Source organism: Polypterus senegalus, chromosome 17 (assembly GCF_016835505.1).
Source record: "Polypterus senegalus isolate Bchr_013 chromosome 17, ASM1683550v1, whole genome shotgun sequence".
In the NCBI taxonomy this organism is placed as follows: domain Eukaryota; kingdom Metazoa; phylum Chordata; class Cladistia; order Polypteriformes; family Polypteridae; genus Polypterus; species Polypterus senegalus.
Window position 1 is genome coordinate 32,386,639 of NC_053170.1, and position 19,661 is coordinate 32,406,299.

Here is a 19,661-nt window from a genome sequence, read left to right on the forward strand (position 1 = left end):
TAAAGAGCAAAGTAGAACTGAAATGACTGAAGATGAACAGTTAAAAAGTTCTCATGCAAACACTCACCTTACTGTGTTGTTGTGCCTTCAGGTACAATCCATCATTGTATGTGTTTCTGCCAGGTTAGGCTTTGGCTCCACATGACAGACTTGATGATCATGTGTCACCATGGAAATATTGTATGGTAAACTGAATTGAGACTTTAAGCCTGATGTAGATGTCACTTTACACACACACACAAAAGGTGCTCTTATTCCATGGATCAAGAAGACAAAAATTAAATAAATTTATACACTTAAAAAACATTGGCAATCCAGAACTGAATAATCCAAGTAATCAAACAAAAATTATATAAGACTGCCAATTACATTAAGACAAATATTGACATTATTGCCTAAACGTGTACAGTAGGCCACTAGTTGCACATAGTTTGATTCAAGAGGTTTTCTCCATGGAGTTTGGCTTCTTTCAGTTCCCAGATAAATTAATGATGGGTTAATCATTTCATTTTGAATAAGTGTGGATGTTTGCACAGATTTGCTCTTTACTGGACTAGCATGCCATCCAGCTCTGGCTTACAACAATCCTTAAAGGAAAACACTAGATTCTGAAATTGTATGTTTAAAGAAATTAATGAAATAAATCTCTGCAGTGACTGGTACCAACACCTGCCATAATATCTTATTGTATTTTAAAAGTATCATTTGCAGTGCTAGTCATTACTTTCAGTTATTTTCCTGGCATTTTAGTATAAAAGACAACAGCACAGTTCAACAGCACAAAGAAATTCCATTGTTTTTGCTTGGCCAATAGATAACAATAAGATGATTTATCCTGTAATTAAATATTATATATATATATATATATATATATATATATATATATATATATATATATATATATATATATATATATATATATATATATATATATATATATATATAATTACAAGATAAATATATATATCAGATGCTATTTGTATGCAATACACAGGAGGTCCGCACCTTTAAATCAAATCTTTCCTGAGACCTTATCAATATTATAATCCTTTTGTAGCCTGACTAACTATCCACAGTGCCAAAGAGACAAGAAAGCTCTTTTTAAGTGTCAAGAGTACACTAACATATGTCTGTGTGTGCTGAATGTCTTTGTTAATGCACTGACCACTTGCACCTCAGCTTTAACATTCATGGTGCAATTGATGGAAAGCCAGAGTGACTCAGATGTCACAATGGGTTTCCCAATCTTGTATTCTCCTTGGCAGAAATGGAAGTTTTTGATGTTGTCTTTTCTTTTGTCCCAACAGAGCACTCAGTGTTTGACGGCAGGGATTTCACTTTAGAAGCCATCAGACCTTGGTTACCTCAGAAACGCAATTTCTCAAATGGAGACCAAAAATATGAAGCTAAACACACAAAGATGGAGGAGGAATCTAGAAAAGATGAGAAGAAGCAGGAGGAGGAGGAGGAGGAGGAGGAAAAGATTGATGTTGAAATGCTAGAACGAGATACACCTCCTGTCACCCCTGAGAGCCAAGCAATGGACTTTAGCTCCAAGCTTTATGCAGCTAAGATGCCAACCAAACCCCAGGATTCAGAGGAGTGCCCAAGGAAAAAACTTCAATCTCTTTCGCAAAGTCCATTTTCAGACAGAACTGACCCAGAGTGTAAAACAAGTCCAAACCAAAGAGTGAAAACCCCAAACAGCCATGCGGACCTCGGCTTTTGTTCATCAGATCTGACTACCTCTACTAACAAAGAGCTGCCCTTGCATCTGCATGGGCTCTACAGCTCTGGAGAAGGGCTCATCTCATATCCAATGTACTCTCCAACTAGGTCTCTCCAGCAGCCATACATGTACCCCTATAGCACTCACCCGTCACATTATCCCCAATTCCTGCTACCTCAGTATGCCCCTACTTACCCTGGTGTTAACAGCTTGAACAATATGAGCATGGTTTCCAGAGTGCCACACCTGTACAACAGCTTTGTAGGCAGTGATGGACTTCCTTACCCTTTGCTGCCACAGCAGAACCTGATGGTCTCTTTAACTTATCAGGAGGGGAGCCAGCAAAGCCATTTAAACAATCACAACAAAGATGTCCTCATCCCTGCCCCAACTAGCGCATTTTCACTCACCACCCCAACAGGGGGCCTGAAAGAGAGACCACTCAACAGCTCACCTCCCCGGGGGGCCCCTGCAACTCCAGAGCATTCTCCGCCACCAAAGCCTACTTTTTCGGATGCGGGTCACAATGAAGCTATTAACCTCAGCAAGCCAAAGATGAACCAGGCTGCCTCTCACCTGGGCTACAGGTCACTACCTTACCCTTTGAAAAAACAGAATGGCAAGATCAAGTACGAGTGTAACATCTGCTTGAAGACCTTTGGGCAGCTTTCAAACTTGAAGGTAATTTACATTCCACTAAGAAAACTAGTCAATCTGTTACTTGCTTGTGTTGCACTGTTGAATTACTGTAGATATTCCATATTTTAATGACATCAGAAATATACAATATAGTAAAGGAGAGGCTGAATAAGACATCTGTCCATAACTACATAGTCAGTGCAAGCCATGCAATGGAAATGGCAGTCTGATTTTCAGCTTAGTACATTCTTAATTATTCTTCTTGTTCTTACCCCCCTATCTCATCTTAGTACACAGCTTCCACTGTAAGATACCACTATCTCTCATATGAAAGTATGGAAGATACTCATGCTAACCTTAGAGAGGGTAAATCATCCGTCTCACCATTTATGAGTACTGAAGCTGCTTAATGTCATTTGGAATGTGCAGAGCCTATTGGAGCAGCACTGGGTGCAAGACAAGATCCACCCTAGGTGGGACAGCAGTTCCCCACATTAGAGTAAATGAACAGAAGTGTATTTTGTGCAGGGTGTTTTCTAGTCAAGCCCAGATGTTGACCTATTTGACTTCCTCAGAGTCACACAGCGAGTCCGAGGTGTGGCATCGTGGTGGTTTCCAGCCCAGTGCCTTAGCCTCCCACTTCCAAAAAGACAAAAAAAATTAATATATGCAATCATGTAGGAATTATTTTTATGTTGTGTTATTTCTTTCATATGCAATGGATTTCTTTAGTTATGTTATTATGCAGCTATGAACACGAGTGTGTTCTGGTTTTTGAATTACTTTACAGTCTTAAATCAGATTACTATTGCTGCCACACAATTCTAGTATCCTAGGATTGAACGTTCTTCCCATGTTTACCTGTGTCTTCTCCCAGGTTCTATTTTTTTTCTCCCACATCCCCAAAGAGATGGCCCTGTTTGGATGTGTCCTATAATGGACTTTTACCTTGTCCAAGGCTAATTCCTGGATAGGCACTGATACCTTCCAACCCCCCAACAACTATGACTTTGATTTAGCCAGTTTGAGAATATTCTATTAGATAACATTCTTAAACATGGTTGATCCAGTTGAGGTGTGTGGGGGGCTGGACACTATCCCACTAGCACTGGGCACCAACCACTGAATATAGTGCCAGTCAAATGCTTGGCTCACTCACTTATGCATACCAGTAATGGGATAGATGCGAACATGTAATTAACGTAATGCCCACATATTGGGAGCATATAAGAATAACCAGAGTGCCAGGAGTAAAAACCCACACAGGAAGGGGGAGAAGGTACAAACCCCACAACATGACCTAGACAAAATGTGAACCCTACCTCCTGCAGCTAAGCATTATATTATTGTGCCACCACTGCCTCTTCATATGTGTGTCAGGAGTAAATAAATCCAAAAGAAGTGACCTAAATATGTAAAATATTGTAGAAATCAATAAGGGACCAACTATAATAAACTCTAGTAAAGACGTGGAACATCTAGAATATTTTAAAAATATTAATTGGTTGTTAGCCACTCCAGAATGGGACTACAGGTGTTAAGAAAACTGTTTCCATGTGAGAACACTTGAAATGTTAGGTGGTGTTCAGTTATTCAGTGTGCTCACATGTGCCTTAATAACTCGGTCATTCACAGAAATCTGGTTTCTAAAATGTCATGTAGAGACACCTGGTTATTGGTCTCTGAGAAACCATTTATGTTGATGACCTGAATGTACAGTGCTAAGATCAGCAGCACAATCTCAGTAGCACGAGGGTAATCACAGATTTTTAAGAAACAAGCTTTCTGATTTACACAACTTATCCCGGCGGTTCGCAGCCTGTAGTAGTAGAAGTAACAAAAAAGGTGGGGCGAAGATGTGAAAAAATAAAACAAGAATCAAAAATATGAAAAATACATCTATTGAAACCAAAACAAATTAACTTAAACTACATTCTGATACTAGAAAAATAAATAGAGAGTTAGATATATGTCGATAAAAGTTAAGTAGGTATAATAAAACTTGTAGCGGTGTATCGGCAGCAAAAAATATAGGAATACATTTTATTAGGGTTTCAAAAAAACGTTAGGGGTGCGATAAAAATTGTTCACAAATACTTAAAGGTTGAGAAACGCTGCCTTATCCCAGTTATGTGTGTGCATGTCACCACACAGATTGTCTCAGTTCCATGAATTATTCAAAAGAAAGAGCAGGTCCATCTCAGTCAGTCAAACTCCTCAGCATAATTTTTCTTTTTGTGGATCCCTCCTCGTTACTCAGCACTGCTTTTGTCCTGGGCAGGCAATCCCTCCCAGCTTCAAGGCCAAATCCTCGCCATCCATTAGCCATCACTCATTCATTCACTTTTTATCAGGTAGGGTATCAAAAATCATGAACTGGAGCTGAAACATCTAAGGTTTCATTCATTCATTCACTTTTTAAACAGCACAGTACAACATGGAGCACAATATGGAGCAGGCAGCATTAGGCTCAAGGCAAGAATGAGGCCATCACAAACACATCTAAACACCTTAATATGATTTTTTTAACTCTTCTGCTTTTTTTGTTTTATTGTTGATAAAGATGCAGCACAAATGATATATTCTATATGTGTACATTTTCAAACCTGCATAATCTAACTCAGGGTGAGGACAGGTTGGTGTCAATCCCATCAGCAATGGATATGACAGCAAAAGAGCACTGAACAGGGCAAAAATGTGGAATCACCAATTAGGGGCTATTTTCGAGGAGAATCACGCTAGAAAGGGGGAGAACGTGCTACCACCACACAGACAACAACAAAGCATGAGATGTAAACTCCAAATCAGTAAAGCAGCAGCAAAACTGTGACATCCAGGCTATTGATTGGTAACTTGTACATTTCTTTTCAATTATGGAACAAAACTCTTTTTAGGCTGTTGTTGGTAGATTGGAGCACAAATGTGTCTCTAAAAGCTTTGAAACATGACTTACACTTCTCATTTGTTTTTGCAGGTTCACTTACGGGTACACAGTGGAGAGCGGCCGTTTCAGTGTCTTATATGCAAGAAGAGTTTCACTCAGCTAGCTCACCTACAGAAACACAATCTGGTACACACCGGGGAGAAGCCACATGAGTGCCAGGTAGGCAGAACGCTTTTCAGACTTCTATGGAGTGCCAAGTCCTGTCACTTTAAAAATAAGTGGGTCCAATATGATTGCCTTTCAGCCAGTGCCATCTTCTTTTGAAATTTTGGGCACACCTATCAGTGAGCCTTCTCTTCTAAAATGAACACAATATAAAGAAGGCTTTAACGCATTGTGTTTGACCAAACCATGACCCTCATTGGGCCAGTCACTAGATATCACCATGAGGTTTTTGTCTGTTTTACAGTCTACATGATTTTTAAGGATTTTTCTTTTTAATCCGAATAGAATGGACAGATGTCAAAGCATACAAATGCACATGATTTTAGTTAAATAGGTGTCTGCCTTTCATGGTTAGTTATTTAAAAATTATTATTAAGCAAGAAACATGGCATAGCATCTAGGGAACTGGACCTTAAACTGCAGGGGTTCAAATTCAGTTAAATGTCAAATCCCACTTAATCCAATTAAGAGCTGTAAAGAGCCAGATCAAATCCTGGCATCCCTGGGCTTAGGCCAGGAAACACTCCTGGACAGGGCAGTAATAACGATAATGAAAATTATATTTGAAATTCTAGTCAAAAGAGATGAAGTATTGAGGATGACATTAACCATCCACCATCTCGTCACAGGGACATTTTGCCACATATAGGAAATGGGTGGTCCGAGGCAGGGCTGACATTAATCTAATGTAGGCAGCACATGTGTCTTTGGACATCTGCAAGAAAGAAGAGGAAACACAAAGACATGGTGAAATCAGTGACACTGAGGTGGTGGTCCACCTTCTACTATACAGAAATCCTTCAAAAGAAGGCCAGTGTAAAGACAGGCAGTGATAACTCTTGATTGGTGGAATGGTTTCTAGTGTCAGACTGAATTCCCTCTGGTCATGTAGGTTTCTTCTGGGTCCTCCAGTTTGCCTTCCATATCTCAAATGACTGGCTGGTTGGGTTAATTGGTAAATCCAAGGTGTGGGTGTATACATGAGTGTGCTGTGTGACACACTAATGTCCCATCCAAGTTTGTTTTGTACATTGCAGCTGAAGCTGCTGGGAAAGGCCTCTGACCCTGGCAACCCTGAACTGGATTAAGCAGGTTCAGAAAATGACTATATGCCCTGAGGGGACTGGGCGGTCTCATGGTCTGGAATCCTTGCCGATTTAATTTTTTTCTCCAGCCGTCTGGAGTTTTTTTGTTTTTTCTGTCCACCCTGGCCATCGGACCTTACTCTTATTCGATGTTAATTATTGTTGACTTATTTTCTTTTCTTACTGTGTCTTTTATTTTTCTATTCTTAATTATGTAAAGCACTTTGAGCTACATTTTTTGTATGAAAATGTGCCTTATAAATAAATGTTGTTGTTGTTGTTGTAAATCAATCAACTCCAGCTGTACAAATGATCTGTAAGAAGCCATAGTGTATCCTAAACTTATCTAGCATTCTGTAAAGGCATCGGACAAGTGTTTAAAAGCGAGGTTTACATTTTCTGGATTTACTGCATTGTTTCAGTTCAGTATTTATTCAACTACAGTGATAGGACTAAACCACTGCATAGGATTTCATGGCTGGTGCAGGTCAATATAAAGTATGGAAGCTTCATACACAGCAGTTCAGCTGAAATTCTGTGTCATCCTTTCATTTCAGGTTTGTCATAAGCGCTTCAGCAGCACCAGCAACCTTAAAACACACTTGCGACTGCATTCTGGGGAGAAGCCGTACCAGTGTAAACTCTGCCCGTTCAAATTCACCCAATATGTCCACCTCAAGCTGCACAAGCGACTGCACAACAGAGATCGACTGTACAAGTGTCAACTGTGCTCACAGTCCTTCATCCACCAGGTCAGTCTGCAGCTCCACATGAGGGGCTACTGTCCTTCCTCGGACATTTCCAATCAGACCTGCAGCAAGCTATGTCATGTAAATGAGCTCATCGCCAAACTAGATGCAAGTACTGACAGCGCCATCATGGAGGAAAAGACCACACTAGCAGAATTGGAAAGGTGGATCACAAGGAGTTTAGAAAAGAAGGAAAGAAAGGAGGATGAGACTGAAGAGTCGTTCCTCAAGACAGACTGTCAGCCACCGACCTACCAGGAAAAAAACCCAACTACCGTCCTGAGGATGTGCAGGCTACAGTCCTATCGGCCTGTTACAGTTAAACAAGAAAATTCATAGCCAAAGGATTTTAGAGAGGACTACCATTGTGTTTCATCCAAAATCATTGACTGGAGCTTCCTGGTAAGAAGAACTTTTCCTCATTTCTTGGATAGAACAGGAGGATCTTATCAGAAGTGACAAGTGGCAACTTAAAAACTAGTGAAAGACACTTAAATGAACCAAATGTTTATATATATATATATATATAAATATATATATATATATGTGTGTGTGTGTGTGTGTGCTTGCGTGCATGTGTGTTTACACTTATTTAAATGTTTGTGACTTTAGTGTTACCAAAAGATGCAAGTGTCCCAAAGACTTTCTTATCTTCCAAAAAGTGGATTTTGCACTCGTGCTAAAACCTGTCTTGCTTTATTTTCTTATGCTTTGCTAGCATAACCTTGTAAAATAATAGAACTTTTATTTTGTTTCTAGAAATGAACTGTGATATTTTTGTGTATGTGTGTGTTTGACTTAATTTATTAATGAACAAAAGTCTACTTTTTTTTCTAATATATTGAAAACTTTTTTTTTTTTTTTTTGTTAGTTTGGTATTAATATGTATTTTTGCCAGCAGTAGCATTTTAAGGATAACTGTTGATAAATCTCAGGTCAGGCATTAAGAAAAATAAAAAATATATTTGTATATATTTGTTTTACATTCGTTGGGAAAAAGTCTGAACTTTACTGTCAAAATATTGGTTTGAGCCAAATCACCGACTTCAGCAAAACATTTCCTGTGTTCATATCAAGAAGTCCTTTTACGCTAGTAAAATAGTAGTGAAAATGAAAAGTCAATTAAGCAAAACAATTTTTTCCTACTCTTTTGATCAAAACACTCCGCATTAGTAAAGATTGCAGGGCAAAGTCTTAACAAAATGAGTCAGACATAGTGTACGGGTGGCATGGTGGTGCACTGCCGCTTCACAACATGGTGTGCACAGGCTCCAATCCATGCCCAGCTCCAGGAGTGTGTGATGTTTTTTCTTGTGACCCCCACCCGTTCATTGGTGAGTCTGCAATGGCCATGCCAGCGTAAGAGGTGTTGATTGTTGCCTACACTCAACTCTCCAGCCTCAGTCCCTTATGAGATCCCGTATTAGAATAAGGGTATGTAAAACATGAACTATAACTGGATTGTAATATTCTTACAATTGGTTTTAAGACCAATATACATTTAGACGAAAGTGTATTTTTTCTCTGCTACTTTTATTATTAACGATTAAAAAACAACAAAATGTATCCATGAGTGGCAATCATTTTCCATTTTCTACAGAGGACTTTAAGTAAGAATTTTTCTAAAGAGAATGTGGAAAATGAGTGTTTGCAGTTAAGGTTGAACACCACCTACAAGAACAAGGGCAGAACACGGGGGCTTCGGCTCTGTAATTCTTTGAGATAAAATGACAAGACAAGCTTGTCCTGCATCACAACGACACAGAGATACAGAGAAGAAGCAGAAAGATAAGAAAAAGAATTCAAAACACACCAACTCAAATTCATAAATATCTAAAGGGGGCGACTTCAGTCCCACTTTTGGTTTCCTCTCTCAAAAAAGAACACATTCTGTTCCACTCTGCTGCCTACTTTTAGGTGTTTTCTGAACTGTTTTTATATATAGATATATTTTTAAATATTACCAGATTTGATGGAAACCATTTTCTGTTGGTTTCACCAACTTGTATCCTTAACCAGTTACATTTGTGAAATGTTTAATGTATGCATTATCGGCTGGGTGAGTTTGCTTTCAGGAAGCTTGTTTGCAGTATGTGGATCACACAATCAGTCACCATATGTTGCTGTTGTCAGATAGACAGTATGGTTTACAATTCCAGGATTTTCTAGAATGAAGGCTGCCAGGGTACCTCTGCGGATTTGCCGATCCTCCTCTGTGCGTCCTCCTTCTTAAGGAGGTTTGACACTTTTTTTCCAAAGGATGCATTTACAGCTTTTTTGCCTTAATCGAAATAACAAAACACAAGTAAACGCAGACCCCAAATTCATTCTCAGTTTACTGTCCCTTTCTGCACCAAACTAAAGCTTCTGAATAAAACAAACGATCAGACCTGTGCGTGGTGCAGCTCGCCATCAGAAGTGCGGAGAAGTGTAAAGCCACTCGACTCAGCAGGCGCTTGTAGGGGCAACTAGGCATCTTCTTCTGTTCTCCAGCTGCTAGAATTAAATCTCAGGGATGTTAGTTACATTTTTATTTATTTATTATTTTTATTTCTGTCAGAATGCAAGATAAATGATGAGTTTTTTTTTTTCATTAAATCTGATTTTCTTCCAGTGTATTTTTTTTTTTTTTTTGTGGGTACAACAGATGAGGTAAAGACCTGGACCTTTAGGCTTTACACATTTCTTGGAAATTACCAAAAACACAAAATGTGAAAAGATCAGTTATAAAAATTTGTTTGTTAGTTTGTTGGGTTTTTTTTTTTTTTTAGAGATTGGCACCAAAGCTTCTCTTATTGTTTCATTTTTTGCTGTTGATGTTTTTCTTTTACTCTAAGTAGTCATTCAGTTTTATTTAGAATAACCTGAAATGGGATTATGTAATGTTTACATGCTGGCTAAACTTTATGTGCAAAAATGATTTCAATACATTTTTATAAAATATGTAGCAGAATAAAGAAAATAATAAAACAACTTCTTTACTAAAACATTTTTAAACTGTTGTATTGTCTTAATAAGGATTTACTTGTGTGGTTGCAAACTATGTGTTTGGGGGTCCATTATGAGTGTTCGTAATGATGACAAGAAGCATCCCCCTCAATAATAATAAAGTTATGATGATGATAATCCTCAGAGGAGGCTGTGGTTGGATCCTTCTTTGTGCCTGTGCTCTTCACGGCCACGATTCACGAATGCTCTTAAGAGTGTTTCAGTGTGCTGTGGAAGGTGAGGGCAGCATCTCAAGTTTGGCACACTGTTCTGATTTTTTTTTTTAAATGTGGACAAATGGGATTGTTCCAATTCGAGACGCATTACACTTCTCGCTGTCTCCGGGAGACGTTTCTCCCAAGGGCTGGAATGGAGGGATTGCATGATAGTTGAATTTACGATCTAGGAGAAATAATGATGATTCCATCCTGGTCATGGAGCAGTGGGCCAACACCTTGTCCTTGCATTAATACTCAGGGTCTTGGGAATTTGTGTGCACGTGCTTTGTAAGTAACTGATGACCTTGTACCCCATGATATCTGATGAAATGTTTCCTAAGATGATGGGGTTCCAGAGCTGCTGTTACAACCTTTCCATTCCCTATAATTGCAGTGCATGGTGATATATCATGGTTGTCCACACATGCAGGCAGTGTGCTGTAATGGTTTTGGCATTGTTCTTCAAACCATAATGCTATAGGTTCAAATCCTGGTACTGACACTGTGTGAACATTAGCAAGTCACGTAACCTGCCTGTGCTCCAGTTGGGAAACCAAAAGAAAATGTAACCAATTGTATCTCAGATGTTGAAAGTCGCCTTGGAAAAAGGCGCCAGCCAAATAAGCGAGTGTGGTGTTGTTCATTTTGAGTGCTGGAATCCCACCCCCACCAAAGATGGATCTTGTCTCTTCTCCTATTCAAGATTTCCATGGACAGGATAACAACGTAGAAGTGAGGTTTGATGTTTAGGAGCCAAAAGGTTTTTTGCAGCTGATGTTGTCTTCTTGCCCTTATCGATGATCTTCTTCAAACACTGGAATGGTACACATCTGAGTGTAACATGGTTGGGATTAGAATGGGCACCTCCAAATTTGAGGTCGTGGGCACTTCCAAGAAAAAGGAGGCTTGTTCCCTGCTGGTAAGAGGTGAGCAGCTGTACCTCAAACTGTAGCAGCTTAAGAACCACAGGGTCTGGTTCACAAGTGAGGAAGGACGTGAGTATGAGGTTGATGGATGAATCAATGCAGCAGGCCACAGATTTCCTAATGTGGTAATTATTTAATGAAGTAAGGGTTAAGTCAGCTGATGAGGCAGTCGATTTATTGGTCAGTCTTTGTACCCCTCCTCACTAAGCTTCCGTTGGTGGCTGAAAATGTCAGAGGTCAAATGTACAAGCAGGCAAAATGAGTTCTTTGTGGAGAGCTGTCATGAAGAGCTCAGCAATAGAACTGCAGCTTCTCCAAATCGAGAGGAACCTGCTGAGGCAACATGTCATTAGGGTGCCCACAGGCACTTCTTTGGAGGTTTGGTTCATTGGAAAAAGCCTGAGCAGCTGACCCAGGACACTTTGGTGGGATAAAGGTCTCAACAGGCCCAAGGAGTACCTGGAAATTTCCCACGAGGACCTGGAGGAAGTTTTTGGAGGTTAGGGTTTACTGGTTTATCCAGCTCATTATGTTGCTACTGTGAAGGACAAACAGAGTGAAAATAACAACAATACTAATACTGTGGCTGCACAATAGCCCCATGATTATCCTCAAATCTAAGTCTAGAATTAGATGTTTGATTAGACCACTGAATCAGATGTATACCTCACAGCTCCAGTTGGGGGGGTTTCACTCCAAGCCTGGCATTATGTTTTGGAGTTTGCACATTTTCCTCATGTCTGTTGATAAGCTGCGTTTGAGGCTGTTATGCTTAATCAACGATCATGGGAGTACATTGGGTCTCCTGACCTTCTTGTTCAGAGCTCTCCTTTGTTTCAGTTGTCAATAAGATGGATGATCATGATGAGCGATGATGGAGCAGCTCATTCACAGTCATGGCCGAGGCTGTAAGTTGTTTTAAAAATTGGAAACTCACTAATTGTACAACTGAAAATGAACAAGAGGGTTATTACTAGTAGTGGTCAATAAACAAAAATAGTGAAATATCAATGAGGAGTGAGAAGTCGAGAAAATTAAAGTCTGCTTGTCCATGAAGTTTAATGAAAACTTGCCGACCTTCTGGCTCATCTGAGCGTGCAGTTTGTGAAGTTGTTTCAACCTTGAATAGCAGCAAAAGTAAAGCAAGCCAACCATCTCTCTTTATCCATCCATCCCTCCATCTTCTACCCTAGTGATTCAGTTCAAATGGTAAAAGCAAAGCATTTTATTTATATCATACAGAAATAATTAAAAGACAGATTTCAAATACATGACACATTTTTGTAAAATAAAAGCATGAGAAGCAAACTGTATTAAAACACACAGTGGAAGAATTTTATGAAGTTAAAGCTGAAAGAAAACTACGATTAACTAACAGTACAAATCAAGTCATTTGTTTTATGTGAATGGCTACTCTTGTAAAGTTAAGTACTATAGATCTAATTAATGTGCTCAAAACGTTAAGAAACTAAAGCCAATTTTTGCAAATCATGGATACAACCCATTGCTGATCTTCAGGCGAGGCCAGCCGGCCACCCACACACACATACATACACACTGCTGTCACTTCTATTAACTGATCGGTGTCTTTCACAAGCACAAAAAACAGCGAAAGAGAAGCTAACCTACTTTTGTCTGTCTCAGCCGCACAGTGGGGTTGTGGGTGTACCAGGCAGCATTACCTTACTAGAAATACCACGGGCATGAATGAAGTGATACTCATCTTTTGAAGAATTATTTCTTTCCCTTTGCAGACAAGTCATTCTTTACTTTGATTTCCTGTCGCTCTAAATTCTGTTGAACTGAAAATGGGGGAATTTCACGTAGGGCTTTGCTAGTCAAGCCAGGGTGGAGGTGTCAGCTTCTTTGTGTCCGTTTGTTTCATTTTGGCTGTTATGACTGTAGTGACATCAATGAGCTCTTGAGTGGCAAGATATGGCACTACGTAATAGCAGCAGTGTAGTGGCGGGCCGGTGATGAAATGGTCTTATTTGTGGGCTCTGAAAATATCAGAGTGGAATTCTGCTATCACTATAAATTCTATAGCTGACAATGAACCAATGGATTATTAATATTAGTATGACTATGATGATGATTATTATTAATTACTATCCACCTTAATAAAAGGACAAGCGTCTCCGTGTGCATGTGTGTTTGTTTGTTCAGTTGCTATGCCTCTGCTATCCAACAGATGGCGCATCCCAAACATTAGCACTGCTTTTATGAATTCTGCATTAAAACTACACATTTAAATGAATCCATTTTTTTTTGTTTCATCTGAACTCCTGACATATCATTTTATAATATGTACATTAGTTTAATATATATTGTTCTCTGACATTTTGTATATAAGTTGCATGTTTTTATTTGTAAGTCAGATAAATCAAATGTAACATTAGTGTTATATTCATGAGAACTCCAACCCACAGTCTTTAGCACTGACTTAGGAATTTATGGCAGTATACGGGGAAGTGCCTCTGCAGGACAGGAAGGCCACCTAGCTGGAAAACTTCAACTTATCAAGTGGTCTTGGATGGGTGTGTGAAAAGGCAGTGTGTGGCATGGAGCATCAGACCAGCTTTGGCAAGAGGAAGCTCAACCCTGTAGGGGACCGTGGTCCCCACCAGGGGGGCGCCCCGGTGCCTGAAGAGCCCTGGTCCTCAGCACTTACGCCACAACAGGAAGTGCTGGGGGGAAGAAGACTGGGGACACCCGGAGGGCTTCTGGGAGCGCAGCCGACACTTCCGCCACACAGTGGAGTGTCCGCGGAAGAGTGTCGGGGAGCAGCTGGAGCCCATCCGGGCTGCTATAAAAGGGGCCGCCTCCCTTCCTTCGAAGACGAGAGTTGGGTGTAAGTGGACTGGAGTCTGGAGAGAGAGGAGTGGAGGCGGCCAGAAGGAAGGCACTGGAAAGAGAGGCCTGGACTTTGGGGGATTGGTGCTGGAGGCACTGGGTTGGGCAGGGACTTAATTTGCAAATATTGTATATAATAAATGTGTGTGATGGGTGATAAACCGTGTTCGCCTGTCTGTATCCGGGCCATGTTCCACAATCTCTGTATATATATATATATATATATATATATATATATATAATAGCAGGAATACACCGCGTCGCCTGGGAATGTATAACCGGTGAATTTCCCAAATGATAGAAACAGAACGTAGAAATAGAACAAACAGTTTTCTGATTCACATTTTATTGTAAGTTCCTCCACTCTGGATTGCATCTGCTGTGGCGTTTTAGACAACTTTGAAATAGACTTTCTTTTGGCATCTGAAGTGGCCATTCCAATTCTACGTCTTTTTTTCGGTGGCATGGGTACTGTATAATAGCGAAAAGCAGGACAATTATAATGTGTTATATGGTATCATGAACGGAATAAGGACCACATTGAGATGAATTTACGTTATTTACAATATGTCGGAAAGTGTTTGAAAGGACTGTCTGTGTTGAACCATGCTGCCATCTAACGGACGTTGGCGATGGTAACTACAGAGAGAAGTGATATACAACCAGTGCTGCATCTGGGGAAAATGGTGGGTGAAGGATGCTGTGTTTTTAAGGCAAGTCTCTGTTCAAACGTGCTTGCATACAATGGATGTTGGCGAATGAAATACAGCACTATCAGTGCGTGTGGGAGTGTGACTTGCGGAAAAGCGGGTGTGTGAGCTGGACATTTTTACATCTATACGCCAGTTCCCCTTCACCCAATCAAAGCAGGTGGCCTTCTGATACTTGGACACTTGTGCCATCTCTTGACAATTTGAAGAAACATGGGTAAAGAGCGACGCACAGAGACCATAGCTGCCACTAGATGGTGCCGCGGTGAACATCTGTTGCAATGATAAGTACAGGGACGTGTTCCGAAAGTTGTGTTGGTGAAAAGGTGCCCTGTGCTTCACCATGAACATTTTTCCCAAACAAACGTACCCCATAACCTCCTCCTGGTCACAAAGGAGCCCCATCCCTAGTTTGGAGATCGGACGCCTGGTGCAGATTTGTATGGCGGACAACCAAACATACATACATACATACACACACATACATACACATATACATACATCGACTCTGCTTTATATCTATACTAATAAAAGGCAAAGCCCTCACTGACTCACTCATCACTAATTCTCCAAACTTCCCGTGTAGGTAGAAGGCTGAAATTTGGCAGGCTCATTCCTTACAGCTTACTTACAAAAGTTAAGCAGGTTTCATTTCAAAATTCTACGCGTAATGGTCATAACGGTCAACAACGTCCGTCATGTTGAACTTTCTTATTTATGGCCCCATCTTCACGGAATTTGGTAGGCGGCTTCCCTGCGCTAACCGAAACCAATGTACATATTTATTTCGGTGGTATGATGCCACTGTTGGCCGCCATATTGAACTTTTCAACGGTCTTTGTTACTTATGGGCCCATCTTCAAGAAATTTGGTGCGTGGGTTCCCAACGCTAACTGAATCCTACTTACATACATATATACGTCCATAGCCTGCAGCTCGGTCACCGTGTGAGGCGGCATTGGGTCCCCCATCCCAACGCCTCCCACGTTGTTGGCTGCCTGCCTATATAAGGCCGTCCGTCGTTCTGGTCTCTACATTCCCTTCCTTGCTTCGCCACGGGATTCACATCTCCCTGCTGATAACTACAGCCTTTTTATTTAATCCACGGCTTCTCCACTGTTTTATTGTTCATTTATTACGATTATAGTTATTGTGTAGGTATTTTAGACTTACTTTACATTGTTCAGGTACCCATTTCCTTCATCATTCCAACCGTACCCCCATTAACATGTCTATCGAGGTGATCATCATCGATCAAAAAACTGTCACTTACCGAGTGGTTTCCATGCCCGGAGATGGCAACTGCCTTTTCCATTCTCTTTGTTACATATTGTACGGCCATATCAGGCTCACTCTTGATATCCGGAGGACAATTCTGTCTTATGTATTGAATGACTGGGACAGGTTCAAGGTGTGGACTGATGACGGTACAGGAGATAATTATACTACACAGGAGGACTAGAAGAGTGAAATGCTTAAGCCCTTCACCTATGGTTCTGCATTTGAGTTGATGGCTGCCGCTGAATTGTTCGGTTGTCGCTTTCAAGTGTACCGAAATGGCCAAATATTTTACACCTTTCGACAACCGCCTATGCCTATTAAACATCTTAGATTCACAAGTGACAATTTCAGTAGTGGACACTTTGATGTTTATGAACGAACTCACAATGTGGTACACAAAGAGATCCTTAAATAATTATTGGTATATTTTCCCTCAGTTTAAAAAGGTTTAATTTTCTTCTTAATAAAAATTTTAAGGCAGTACTTCGCCACTGCGAAGCGCAGGTATTTTGCTAGTATTAGATATATATATGAACATATACAGTGGTACCTTGAGATCCGAGTTTAATTCATTCCGTGACCGAGCTCGTAAGTCAAAATTCTTGTATCTCAAATCAATTTTCCCCATTGAAATTAATTGAAATTAGATTAATTCGTGCCAGCCCCCAAAAAACACCCCAATTTTTGTTAATTGTTTTCAACATAAAAAAATTTATTTGTAATGAACAAATATTGCATACCAACAAAATAAAATCTAATACATAAAAGAGAATCTAAAGAAATTGGTGTATTTTCTCTTAGCATATTGTATTATTTTTTTCTTTCACTTCTCTTTTGCTTAACTTAATTTTCTTCTTTACTAGTTTTTTCTTTTTTGCCACGCTTTTGTCACTTTCATTCACAGGGCATTTCAATAGAAACCTGTCCAAGGAGCTTTGTTTCTTCCTCCCCTTTAGAATGTTTCTGAAACGAGTTAGGCAAGTGTCATTAAATAGCGCCACTGCACGACCAATTGCAACTTTTTCAGGGTGTTTCTTTTCAATAAAGTCCGAAACTTTTTCCCACATTGCCAACACTTCCTTTATCTCACTTGAAGAGATAACCTCCTCCACCTCTGGCTCCTCTGCGATACCAATCTCCTGCAGAACCTCCGTATGTTGCTGCTTCTGTAGTTCCATCAACTCCTCTGTCGTCAGTTCCTCGGAATGTGCGGCGACAAGCTCTTTGATGGCTCATATTTTGAATTTTGGCTCGTAACTAAAGGCAAAAAATCAACGTAGTGACGGCTCATACCTCAAACAACTCGTACGTTGGGGCACTCGTATCTCAAGGTACCACTGTAATTCATTACATATTTAACATGATAATCCAAATGCCATTGCTCTGTTTCAGAGATGCATACTTAAAATAAGACATAACATTACAGAATCACAAGTGAATGAGAATTGTGCAATTCGTAATGATTCATTTACAAATGAAATCAACAAGAATTGTTAGACTGACTCTTGGAGTCATGAATCAAAGGAGTGACCAGTCAGGCATCTCTTGTGTAGCAGGCAGTGGCAGTGCAACAGAAGACAATGACAATGTCATGCAGGATACGCATGCGCGTAGGCGCTAGTCCCAATGAGCTCCATTGAATCGATTCATATGATTCACTGAAAAAAGTCGTTCAAAAAGAATGAATTGTTCAGGAATCACACTTCACTAATCCTGTACCTTTTGGTTTGTAACAGAGTCATGGTTACTTAGATTTCAACCTGCCTCAAACAGGTAGAAAAGTTAGTTATATAACCAAAAATGAACAAATTCATTCTGTAATAGAGGTGGGACCACTCTGCTGTGGTATTGTGACAGCCCACAGAGATAGAGACCCCAGTTTGAGAGTCATAAATTGAGCACAGAGGTTGACAGGATATCTAATTCTTTACTGCTAATCATCCGGATATTGTAAAAGCCAGCATTGTCACTCCAGAGATGGGCAGATTCTGTAAATGTGATTGACATCTGGGTGTGCTGAGCGCTGCGAACCCCTGGAACTTTCTCTTCATACCTTTCAAGTCCGAGAAGACCCAAGAAGACAGGAAGAGACTTCCATGGCATTATGAATACAGCCTTGTAGATGATAACAGGGTGACTAGGAAAAGGGACACAACATGAGACACTGGACGATGATCGGGGACACTGCGAGAGTGGAATATCCGGCCTAGTAAAGTGACTGTTATTTTTACAGGGCATTTGCGAGTTTGATTCTGCTAGAAGCCTGCTGTAAATTATTTGTTGTGAAATAAATATGCCTGTTATTGGGATTAACTTCCGTTTGGTGTGTGTCTCAGTCTTTCCATCTCGGTGTATCGGTACAATATAAAGAACTGCAGTTCTGAAATCTGACATTATTTATTTGCAGGTGTGGTTTAAAATAAATAATGAAACAAAGCAATTCAATTTCACCAAATAGCAAATAAAATACACTGTCTTTACAGTGCTTCTGACAGCTTTAAACAAAGTTAGCAGCCTGTTTTTGAAAAAGGAATATAAAACAAATCTAAAAATTACTGTAACAGAACCAGAAGGAAAATAATTTGCATAACGAACTTCATCAAAAGCATGCTCATTAAACACAAAGAAGTGCCACATGCCAAATGATACCACATAATGTATTTAAGGCAAACTAGCATTTACTAGAAAGACAATATATGCCTAACGATAAACGTGATAAACATCTTATTCACATTAAACAGTTGTTTAGAACAAGTTTTTTCTATTAACACTATATATACTTACATTTAATCATTAACAGGCACAACATGGAAAACATTACAAGTGAAATCACAGCAAGACAGCAGAGCGGTATGACGCAAAGTACGACAAGTGCACACGGACAAAACAGACATCATGAGACGGCACAACGCTATAACTTAAAATTGTGCAGCACTCACTTTCTCACAAATACTTTTTGTAGTTTGATGATGGTCATGACAAATAACATTATTCTTAGAATTAACTAACTGAAATTATTATTAGCATTATTATTAGTAGTAGTTTTGGTAAGATGATGGTATTAATGAATTTGATGAATAGTGCTAGTACAGTATCTATCTATACTAATAAAAGGCAAAGCCCTCACTCACTCACTCACTCACTCACTCACTCACTCACTCACTCACTCACTCACTCACTGACTCATCACTAATTCTCCAACTTCCCATTTGGGTGGAAGGCTGAAATTTGGCAGGTTCATTCCTTACAGCTTCCTTACAAAAGTTGGGCAGATTTTATATCGAAATTCTACGCGTAATGGTCATAACTGGAAGCAGTTTTCTCCATTTACTGTAATGGAGATGAGCTTCAAAGCCGTGGGGGCGGAGTTTCGT

General features: G+C 39.9%; 1 protein-coding gene across 2 annotated transcripts in view; it reads left to right on the top strand.

Annotated features, from left to right (window-relative positions):
* The window catches only part of LOC120517612 (PR domain zinc finger protein 1-like), a 55,289-nt gene extending 46,833 nt beyond the window's left edge, over positions 1 to 8,456 (top strand). For both annotated transcript variants that reach the window (XM_039740026.1, XM_039740025.1), the window contains 3 exons: positions 1,308 to 2,410; positions 5,343 to 5,471; positions 7,120 to 8,456. In XM_039740026.1, the coding sequence (XP_039595960.1) occupies positions 1,308 to 2,410; positions 5,343 to 5,471; positions 7,120 to 7,650 (1,763 nt within the window). In that variant the 3' untranslated portion in view covers positions 7,651 to 8,456. The remainder of the gene's footprint in view (positions 1 to 1,307; positions 2,411 to 5,342; positions 5,472 to 7,119) is intronic.
* Positions 8,457 to 19,661: the final 11,205 nt, after the last annotated feature.